The sequence below is a fragment of the Columba livia genome, chromosome 7 (assembly GCF_036013475.1).
Source record: "Columba livia isolate bColLiv1 breed racing homer chromosome 7, bColLiv1.pat.W.v2, whole genome shotgun sequence".
NCBI lineage: Eukaryota > Metazoa > Chordata > Aves > Columbiformes > Columbidae > Columba > Columba livia.
The window spans coordinates 12,639,692-12,651,144 of NC_088608.1; the positions used below are offsets into that span (position 1 = coordinate 12,639,692).

The window sequence follows — 11,453 nt, forward strand, 5'->3', positions numbered from 1 at the left end:
TAGCCACCCTTTTGAACTCGCTTTTTCCAGCTACCATCATCATTTGACAACTTTGCTAGTTTTCTTTCATTTTTCTGGGGTCACTGAGAATAATTATATTAGGTCAGACAAAAAGTTTGCTTCACTTGGTACTCTACCTGACAGCGACTAGCAAGCATACAGTGATCCTTCCCTGAGGATGTTCTCCCTTCTTCCAGCAGTCTGAAGCTTACAGCCTTCCCATGCTAATGGTTCTGCCTGCCCCGCTCTGTATTTTGGCCTTTGTTGTTTTCTTCAGTAAATTTGTCTAATTTTTAATCCTTTTGTGACAATGAGCTCTCCCTAGTCTGAACATGTAGCAGACAGCACCCTTTCTCGAATTTAAAGGATGCATTTCACAGCCACAACTTGTGGTGTCTCCTGTTAGTGTGAGCCATTCCCATCACTTCCTGGTGTGTATTTGTTGATCTTACCTCCAAAGATTGGAAGAAGACCTGTTGCTTGATGCTGTTTGCTCATTTCCACAACTCCTTTTAAGGTTGTTTCACTCTGTTGGTCAGATTTTAAAAGATTTCTTTTTTTTCATGTTGTATGGTAGGTATGATTTGCAAGACACAGGTGTTATGCCTCATGGCAAAATATCTTTGCTAAACTCTGCTATAATTGCATGTTCTTGTTGCCAAATGACCTGGCATTTTGTACCTGGATAATGCATTTTGCTCTGTGTGGGAATGCAGCTGATTTTTCTTGCGTAACCAGGTGAGCGCATGTAAGTATTCAGAGACGTGCTTTCCCGAAGTCGATCTGGATGGCTGAATGTTTTATCTTGCCCAAGCCAGAAGGAAAGACTGTTTGGACAGGTCTGGTACTTGCATTGCAGAACAGTGGCATTCGATTTTCTGTGCCAGCAGGGATGAGCTTGTCTTTTTGGCTTACCCTCAGCTGGTACTGCCTACACCCTGTCCCCTGCCGGCCCTTTCCAAGGGAGCCGGGAGCGAGTTACCTGCAGAGGCTCTGATTCAAGCAAGCATGTGAGCACACGCTTGGATCCCATTGACGTCAGTGAGACTTCAGCATGTTATTGAAGTTAAACATATGCTTTAGGGGTTTGCTGAAGTGTGGCTCGAATGCAGATGCTGTCTGCCAGATGTGCTCTCGGAAGACTTGGAAGTCTCCCTGGTGTTGTCACATTTACAAGCTAATATCAACAGGAAGCCTGCTGGACACGTGTAAAGTGTCCTTCTGTGTTCAGAGGGAAGACGCTGCAGGGAGAAGTGATGTGAAATACCCAACTGCTGTGTAAATGCGGCCAGATCCTTGCTAGAAATGGGCAGCTTTGCTGAAAGGAGGACTTGCAGGGGCATAAATAAATCCTGCACCTTTACAGCTTCTCTTGCTGGCCTTACGATGTGCAAAATATGTATGAACTCAGACCAATAGTGGAATTGAATTTGTGATCTCCCTTGTCTTGCGTGACTGCTTTGCAGTGTGGGCTAGTTGCAAAAGGTGGGTGCAACCACTATTTCCACTTGTTCTTCCATGTTAGATAGCGATTCCAGTGCTGCTGTAATGGGTTAGACGTTCTGAGAGCACAGCTGCCTGGTCAGGGACACCATGAAGCCTGTTTATGTCTGTAGATTACCGCATAGTTTAGCTAGGAAATGGCAGGACAGATCTGTGTAGGCATGGGTGTCTCTGCTTGGGCACCCAAGCACTTGGCAGGTGAGAAGCGCACTAAAGGGTGCAATGGTGTCATTCATTTTAGTGTTTAAGGAGATAAAGTTTGTATTAAGTCTGAGCTGGTGGGTTTAGGTTCCTTGACAGTGGCTGGAGAGATATTATTGTCTTTCTTCTCCTGGGATGGGGGTGCCTATCTCTTGAGTGACAGATGACTTTTTCAAACTAGCCACAACTTTGACACAGTTACATTAGGCAGAATGGGCTTCTTACTGCTGGCTGGAACAAAGATGTCACTGGAGGCAAAGGAAGTGAATTCTCTGAGCCAGCTGCCTCTTGGTAGAGCCTCCTGCAGATTTGTTAATGACCATCCCCGAGCACTTCCTGGCAGTCATTCCTTGTACACACCAGTGGTTTTGGCTGTGATGTGTGACCTCTTTAATGTAAAGTTTTGCTCTGCTTTCGTTGCAGGTCGTCAGAGCTGCTGAAGAAGCTGCTTCTACTCTGGCAAGTTCCATCCACCCTGAGCAATGCATCAAGGTGCTTTGCCCCATCATTCAGACTGCGGATTATCCAATTAACCTAGCTGCTATCAAAATGCAGACAAAAGTCATCGAGAGGATTTCCAAGGAATCATTGCATCAGCTCCTTCCTGATATCATTCCTGGGTTGTTACAGGTACAGAATCCCATGTTACAAATGCACATCCCTGAGCACAAGCCACCATGGAATGATTTCTGAGGTCTGAGAATGATGGATCCTCTGGGGCCACATTTTGTTAAAATAAAGTTTTGATCCCTCAAAGCTTTTATATTTTTGAGCTTTTGTTAGTTTTCATGTTAAGGAAAAGAAAACTCAGATTTCTACATGTATGTTCCGCAATTAGATGCCTTGGCCTGACTCCCTAAACAAGCTGGTAGCTGCTCTGTAATAAATTTGAGAGTTGGAGTTAAACACATATTATGCTGTCTCAGTACATCCTAAGCAATACATCTCGTAGTCTTCTTTAATTCCGCTGAGCCGTTCTGCACTTTGATTGTACTTTGCACTTGAATTTGAATCTCAGCAGGCAGACTGGTCCTTTATTCTTTCCTCTCTGAAATCGTGACCAAACTACTTGCTGACTTGATTCAGCGTCTTTCATAACCCTCTTGGGCTGGGTGGGGAGCTCTGTTTTTGCCAGTGCTAAGGCTTGGTCTTACATTGTGAATTTAGCGTTCAGCACTGGCTGTAGCGATGTTGTCTCCTGTTCCCCTGCACAAGCAGCTGGCAGTGCCAGAGGCCGGGATCAGGCTGCAAGCAAGAAGGAAATAAGGAGGAGGTAGCAGTGAGGGAGGAGAGAGAACTTGTATGTGTTTAGTGGGAAAGGATTGTAACAGAAACAAATCAATGTGAAAGGGGAGACATGTTTGGGTGGATAGGACTTCAGTGGAGAACTGGCATAAAGAAGCTACCTTATTGTGAGTGTAAAAAGATGACGGACAAGAGCAAAGTCAGAAATTCCCCTTGCGCATCCTGGCATTTGTCCCAACTTTGCAGTGTCAGTTCTTGTCATTCTTTTCTTAAATCACAGTCTATTGGAATCAGGCAACTCTGTATTGACTTACATTTTGCTGTAAAATTGTTGGCCCATAGAGAAACTTGAGGTCAAGTAGAGTCATCCGATGAGTTCAGGAGCCTTTGGCTTGGGACCCAGAGAGCCCCATGTCCCAGCTGTCCTCCCAGCAGGAGGACTCCTGTCTCCATGGATGTTCCTCTGCTGTGGGCCTGGGCCCTGCCTGTTTTCCACCTTGGTCCTCAATAGCCTGATGTTCCTCTGGGCTCACCCAGGTCTCCTGCTTTGCTAGTTCAGCACTCTCTGGGATTGCTAGCCATTATTTCAGACTGTTTTGGCCCTGCAGCTGGGATGTCAGCCCTGCTAGCGGGCAGCCAGGCAGCTCCAGCCCTGCCGCATGCCTCCTCCTGGCAGAGGTCACCCTGCCTCTGGAGGAGCCGTGTCCCACAGCCTGAGGAGATGCCTGTGTTTCTCATAGCCTGGCTGCTTAGTGACAGATCTCTGCCTGAGTATGGCACTGATGTCACTAGCTGCTGAGCTAGTGTGAGCTCTCCTGAAGCTGCCAGAGATTCAGCACACCTACAGGGGTCTTTCAACCTGTTAATTTTCTGGGGTATTTCCTACCTGACAGGTCATCAAAAAGCTCCAGGTTACAGAGGCAGTTCATCTAACAGACTAGCACGTGTGTAGTGTTGTTATACACAGTCTTTAAGCCCAGTGCTTTCAAAGAGTTGGAAAACATCCATGGTGCCTCTGACTTTGCAGTTTCTAATGCCTGGATAGAGCTATTCTGTCCAAGAGCTATTTGGATAGCATATCTGTTCACAAAATGGGATTCTGGTTTTCATGTCCCAAGTGATATAACTCTCAGGCCATTCTGCTGCAGAAAATCCTCTCCATCTGCTACTTTGCTCTCAGGAGCAGAATTGGTTTCCTTTGGGTTAGATTTGAGTTAGGAGAGACTTCTCTGTGGCAAGCTGGGAGCACAAGGGTTCTCCTCCAGGAAGTCCTGACCATCCAGGATAACAAATATATGGTCATCTGAACTGGATACAGGAGTGTGTATATTTGATAGAATCCTAAGCTCATGTTGTCTTGCTGCTTAATGCTATAAATAACAAGATGTTAATAACTTAAAACATGATAGTAATAACTGATAAGGAACAAACAGGAAATACTGGGTGATTGTATTCTCCCACTGTTTGAATATTCAAGTTGCAAACTGTTATGTTAAGCAGGACCTTTCTCTTGATATGTTAGGTCGGCCACATTTGAAAAATGTTCATCAGCTCTCCAGTATATTGCTCTGGAAGGATGTGAGTGCTGCGTGACTTTTGACCTTCTTTTCTTGTTTCCTAGGGTTATGATAACACGGAGAGCAGCGTCCGTAAAGCTAGTGTGTTTTGCCTAGTGGCAATTTATTCAGTAATTGGAGAAGAACTGAAACCTCATCTCGCACAACTCACAGGAAGCAAGGTACAAAAGTAATGTGGCTCTGGTGTGATAATTGCCAGCCGAACGGCTTGCTCGACTGACAGCAAGACCAGTGGCTTCATGGTAGCTCTGGGTCGAGTTCCCTGTACCCTGTTAAATCCTGTCTCGCCCTGCCAAATGCCACTAGAATGGCACAGCACTTGCTCAGCCAGTGCCAGCATTTGAAATCCCACTAAGCAAGTTTCGAGGGGGTTCAGGGATCAGTTCCATGTCTCACTTGATCCTGTGTAACTGCAAGCTGCCACCGAGCGGGTCCTTCCCACTACAGCTGTTTTACCGTGGCTCCTTGGTGTTGCATCCAGGGGTGACTGTGCAGTGAGCTGGATCAGCTGGCAGCTCTGGCTGAAAACCAGATCTGAAATACAGATTAATTAGCTCCCAGTGCGCTATGCAGATGCACAGGTAACCTAGTGCAAAGAGTGCCTGGGATGGTGGGAGAGCACATCCTTTCAGCAACAGATTGTGATTAGGGCTGGTAGAAATGCAGGTAAAGCTTCACTCTGAAAAGCATGGCTGATGTGTCCCTTTCCTCCTGGGACAGTGGCAAACTCAAGTGACCCTTCAAAGGGCTTTGTGCCCTGGAGTCAGGTTAGCAGTAAAACTCAAATTCTGACCTGATACTGCAAGTAAAACAAAGTCCTAATTCAGCTCTGTCCTTCAGTCAAGAGCTGGCATTTTGTTTTGAAGTGGGTGGTGGTAGGTTGCTTTTCAGAGCTGCTCAGGAAGCAGACACAAGATTTCTTTTCCTGTTTGAAGTCGTCATACCCAATATTTCTCTGCACTTTTAAGATGAATTCTGCATTTTTTTTTCTGAAATAGGTCTCTGTATATGACTACCTACTTAGTTCAGAAGGCTTTTTTCTGTTATTTTTGAGCAATAATTTTATTTTGTGGTAGGAACTGTGGTGTAGACCAAAACAACCTGAGACTGAGGACAGTTGGATTTTATTTCTGAACTGAGTTGCCTTGTCCTTAAATTACTTGTGCCTCCAAATTGCTCTGGAAAGACACAGCTATGGATGCTGAGGTTTACCTCATTGTATTTAGGCAGTTAGGAAATCCCTCCATAAAATATTGTAGAGTGTTTATTATCCCAGTATCCTAGGTGCCACAGTTTTACTCCACCAAATAACTAACTATAAACATGTGAGTAATTCTTCTGGCTTTATGCAGACTGCTTTCATGTTTAAAGTTAAACATGTTCATGAGTCATTGCAGGATCTGGAGCTAAGGTGGGTAACGTAAAAAAAACAGAAAGAAACCCATGCAAAGGAAGTAGATAGTCATAACAGCTGCAGCTTCACTAGATGTATCAAATTAGTGAAGTTATTTAAATGTCATTGAAAATTGTATAAAGCAGAGAGAGCTCAGGGTGTTTCCTAGGAGGAACCTTGGCTCTTGGAGCCCCACTGACCTCTGTGGGAATCCTGCATGCCCAGAAGAGGCTGCAGGGTTGAGGTCTGTGAACTGATGGCTGCTTAAGTGAAATGCAAGGGGTTTTTCTAAATCCCATTAAACCTGTGTGTAACTTCAGCAGGACTAGACATACCCTCCTGCCTCTGTCCTTTCTGAAATACGCTTTGCTGCTGCGTTTCCTCCAGAGCACCCAGTGTCAGCTCACTCAAAACTTGAGTTCACCACAGAAAGCAAGTTTTAAGATTTGCAGTTGACTTTTGTCTGCCTGGTTTGTTTATTCCTGGCATCTTCTCCTGATGTTTGTGTGTTTCTTTCAGATGAAGCTACTAAACTTGTACATAAAGAGGGCCCAGACCACCAACAGCAACAGCAGTTCCTCTTCAGATGTTTCAACGCACAGTTAATAGAGATATGCGGACATATGTGTAGACTTAGAAGCAATCAACGGTGCCTCTCGGAGACCTTTCTGCTACTCTTCACTGGCGCGCTCCATCAGCTCAAGGAGGCCATGCAGATATTTATTGCAATCAGTATTTTAGTCTCTTAAAAGCTTTTATGTAGAATCTTACTGGTATTGAATGTAAAGGAAGCAAGGTCTGTGTTGCAGTTTTCATTAAAAGTGAGCAACAGAAAGCCATACTTAAACATATTTGTATAGCCTGCTGAAATCTCAGAAATATGTTTAGGTTAGCATTCTAAAACTGAGTCCAAGAACCTGGACACACGTAAAGGTCAAACAAATCTTGTTGGTTTAGTTCATACCCAGTTTTGTTTTCTGTGCGCTAGTTACCTGCTCTCTCCCCGTGGCTGCAGCCGTCCTGGCTGGGTTCTCCTCTTCTTACAAGTCTTGTGATCCTGTTTCGTACTCCCTGTTGCAGCTTGCCTAATGTGCAGGGCTCTCTGGGAGGAGATCGTTGCAGATGTGGCTGTGATTCCAGCCTCAGATGCTTCAATGCTGAGAGATATCAAGTGAGTAATGAAAAAGTTCTTTTTAAACATCTGAGTTTTTGTACATAGTTCTTCTGACAGACCTATGATGGGCTGATATCTTTGTAACTGCTCTCCAGCCAGCTGTGCCAAACAGCTGGGCTCTTGCTCCTTTCATTGACTGTGTAAATATAGCTCCCCTTCCAATCCATGCAACTCTTTCATATGCTCAAAAGACTCTCCAGGTTATTTGTTACTCTCCAAAGGGAATCTGAGACCTAATTCTGGGACCGATGTCTGTGATGAGACACTGGAGTTAGGTGCGTGGGTGTTGGATTAGGCTGAGCGTGTCCATGGGTGGTCAGCAGGACCTGGCAGAGCTGTATCTTGGTGCTGTCTTGTGAGGTTACCCTGTTTTTCTTGAAGTCTGTAGCATCAAAGGGCTGATCTGCCACTCTGACCTGACCCACTGGCACTGGGTGGTGAATGGCTTTGTCCCCACAACTGCTTTTACAAAATGTTCATCCCAGAGGACAGAAGGGGCACCTGAAATGGAACAAAAAGACTTTGTGGAAGCACCTGCTTGAGCCAGCTGGGATAGTGCTGGTTGCCTGCCACAGCTCCTCCTGTGCCTGAAGAACCTGCAGAGCTATCATCTGCCTTTAGAAACCTCCTTCTTCCCAGACAGCCCCACACACAGCCCTGCTGGGTGCTCTGCATTTCAAAGGGGTGCAGAGAGCCCTCACTGGGCATTGCTGTCAGCTGGTGCTCTGGGTGAGGGTGCAGTGGGGCAAATCCTTTAGCAGCCTAATGACACAGACCAAGTCAGAGCCAAACCAGCAGCAATCAAACACCCTGTAGCACCACCCTTTCCCAAAGTGAGACTCCCCTGTTTGCCAAGGGTGAGCTCCCCCGAGTGTGCCTGTCACCGGGGGAGCAGGAGGACGCTAGTGCTGTGTCTGGCCCTGGGCTGGGTCCTGGCTGATGGGCATGCCCACCCCAAATCTACAGAACTGCGTTTTTTCCCCCAGTACCAGTGATACATGGGGATGGTGGAGCTGCAGCTGTGGTGATGGATATGTGCCCCTGGCTGCTCTTGGTGCCTTGGTCTCTCTCCATTTCCCCTTTGGGGAGCTGAAGGGACACCTTGGTAGTGTATTGAGAAGATGAGTTTCCAGTACCACAGTGGGGATGGTTAAGTCCCATTGTCCTCCCTTTCCATCAATTCATCCCAGTATGTCTCAGCCCTGGCCCTGAGGACTGATGCTGGGAGGTGACGCTGGGTGCCCACAGCCCTCGAGGCCCCAGCTCTCCCACGGGGTTGAGGCTGCTGGGGACCGTGTGAGATTGGGCTGCAAAGCTTGTTGGGTCCCTTTCCCAGCTGACATGAGAGTGGAGGATGTGGCCTGCTCCTGAGCTTGTCAGGATGTGTCCAGGCCTTTGCTGGCTGCAGGGCTGATTCCCTCATCTTTCCCAATGAGCGATGCCATGCCATCCTGGTGGGTGGGATTCCCCCAGGGTCCTTCCGCAGGCTTAGAAAAGCCATCCCTGTGAGGAGGAGGATGGGCTGCTCCGTGGTTGGCATCTCCCTTTCCCTGGACCATTTTGTTTCAACATCTTTTGGTATGCTTGTTAGAATATTTTTTTAATGTTTTGAATAATTCAGATTATCTTAGTTTGCCACAAATTTATTTTCCCTTTTGAGGAAATATTCAGCCAACTTGTTGGCAGCAATTAGCTGTCTTGTTTGGATTCTTAGTAGTGGGTTTGGATTTTTTTTTTTTAATTTGTACTATTAACTGCTTTGTATTTATGCCTCTCTCCCCATCTCAGTTCAACATCTCCTGTTCCAGTTCTGGGATTCAGAAGGTCAGCATAGCTGACCAGATGGCAATTAGTCCCTCCCAGCTGTGATGGAGCTTGGTCCATCACCGTTTGCTGTTTGTGTGTTTGTTTGTGGATATTTTTTTTTTCAGTTTTGAATGGCACACTGTAGCAAATCTCCAGGAATTGAATTCCTTCTCAACTGATTTTATATATTTTATAAAATCCTGTTAGTATGCACTGAGAGTGAACGCACTGTAACGTCTCTGAGCTGACCCTGGCATGTGTGCTGCCACCGCAGCAGTTGACAGCCTGTCCTTCAGACGACGCTGTGACCTGCTGCCACCGACTCCGGTGACAAGCCCGTGTTTTCCGATACTATTGGCACCCTCGGGGCTGCAAATGGTAGAACAGGCCTTACTTTCTGAATCAAATTCAATTCTGTTTGTCAACAGATGCTCATTAACGTGCTACTTAATTCCGTTATGTGAGTCAGTCGAGGACTGTTCATCCTTTGAGTACTCTACAAGTATGTTATACCTGTATACAGTAGAGAACATTCTGCTTAGGTATTTATAAATCATTGCGTATAATGTACATAGTAACGTTGTTTAGTATGTTGAACATGACCCGATTTATAATTTTGTCTGTTTCCTTTGAAGTACTCAAAGGGCTAGCTCTGAATGTCACCTCTCATCTCCAGTGTTCTGACTTCAACAAGCTGTACAATCTTTTCTTTTTGTTTTCCTTCCGCAAGCATAAAGGTCTCTCTGGCTGCAAATCACAGTGTCCACACATGCTTGCAGAGAAAGATCTGCATGCTGGCAGTGCCTCACCGCACCAGTGAAGCTTGTGTTCATGTTGTTCTGGCAGTAGGCACCTACTGCAGCTGCCTTTTTTTTCCCTTGCTGCCCATTATGCAGGGCTTCAATTTTTCGTACCTTTAAAAGAAAAAAAAAAGAAAAAGAAAAAAAAAAAGTGTATTTTCTTTGCCCACCATGCTTTAAAAGTCTGAATGGGAGAAAACTCTCAGCAGACAGCAGCTCCTGGCTGCAAGGTTGCCGAAATCTCGGATGTGGATGTTTTCTCTGCCATTGGCTGCGCCAGTGCTCCATGGGCATGGGCAGATACCGGCTCCATCCGCCCCACAGGTCTACGTACTGTAGTTCTCATGTAGTGCAGAAATATCGAGGCATGTGGCTTTCTTAAGGTACACTATGTGTGCTTGCCTGGATTACAATACAATACAAGACTGTCTTTTTTATTGCTTATTACTAGCTTACCAATAACCTGTATAAGTAATGTAACTTGCATCTTTGTCATCGAAACGTTTTCTCCCCACCCCTTTATTTATCAAGCATAATATTACATATTAAGGGACAGAAAAATAGACCTTTGTAGTATACAGCAAAACGTTGCTAACAATGTTTTAAATGGGAAATAAAAACTGCTCTGAAAAATGCCAGCCGTGAGAAATGACATTGTTGGCACCGTGTTCATGCGCATGTATTTTTTTCTATTTTTCCGCTTTTGTCATGTTACATCCATATCTGTATTTATATCTTATTTGTTTCACTTTTGAGTGTATCATGGCAATTGTACAGATGTTTTTTGTTAACATTTATGTGATAGAATTTGCTAAAAAAAAAAAACACCTTAAAATAAAACCTTTTGAGTTTGCCCTAGAATACGTGGAAGCTGAGTTTCTTTTTGAGGAGGAAATACCGAAGCAGATTCATTATTCAACACGGCTCCTCACTCCAGCGACCTTTGCTTGTAAAGGATTTGCTTTTATTCCTGCCCTGCTGCTGTTGTGTTTTCATGCATTAATGAAAGGGTGTGTGGTGGGCTGGCTCTTTCCTCCAGGCACCAGCCTGTGAGCAGCAGCAGGCCCAGCAGCAGATGATCTTTTGGGGTGATGGCCATTCACTGTCAGCTTTAAAAAGCTTTGGGAAGTCATTATTTTAGGGAATTCATGTGACCTTAACAAACTGGAGAGCCGTCTGCTGTTTGAAAACTGATGGTCTTGTGCAAAGTCATGTAACTCAAGGAGCAAGGGCTTCAAAAGATGGCTGTGTTACGAGGTTTGTTAAGAGAATTGCAGAGGTTTTAAAATATGTGGCAGTAGAAATTTGGGTGATGAAGTGTTTGAGGAGGTGAAGGGGTGCTGGGAACTGCACAGGTCTCTGCCTGGTACCAAAACACAAAGAACTTGAATTTGAAGTGACTGAGGAGCCTGAGTGCTCAAGCGCTTGTGTGTCATCTGGGGCAATAAAGACGATGACACCTAAACCTGTAGTGAAGCCTTGCTCTATGCTAGAGAAATGGCTTCCTCAAGTTATGATTTAACCTTGATGCTGCTCCTTTAGCATCAAGGTAAAAGGTCCTCACATACCTGGTGGTGGGTGCAAGGAAGTCAGGAGATCGTGGGAGGTTCAGATTTCCTTTTGGAGGTTTTGTGTGTGAAGATTCCCGGACAGAGGAGGACATGGAGAGTGTTGCAATGCATTCAGGACATGGTGGTTCTGCAGGAATCCTGCAAGAGGCTTATTTTAAACTGTACTTTTTAATCTCCAGCTAG

General features: G+C 45.4%; 1 protein-coding gene across 47 annotated transcripts in view; it reads left to right on the forward strand.

Annotated features, from left to right (window-relative positions):
* The window catches only part of CLASP1 (cytoplasmic linker associated protein 1), a 171,653-nt gene extending 161,093 nt beyond the window's left edge, over positions 1-10,560 (forward strand). For all 47 annotated transcript variants that reach the window (XM_065070537.1, XM_065070536.1, XM_065070538.1 and 44 more), the window contains 3 exons: positions 2,128-2,334; positions 4,571-4,687; positions 6,439-10,560. In XM_065070537.1, the coding sequence (XP_064926609.1) occupies positions 2,128-2,334; positions 4,571-4,687; positions 6,439-6,525 (411 nt within the window). In that variant the 3' untranslated portion in view covers positions 6,526-10,560. The remainder of the gene's footprint in view (positions 1-2,127; positions 2,335-4,570; positions 4,688-6,438) is intronic.
* Positions 10,561-11,453: the final 893 nt, after the last annotated feature.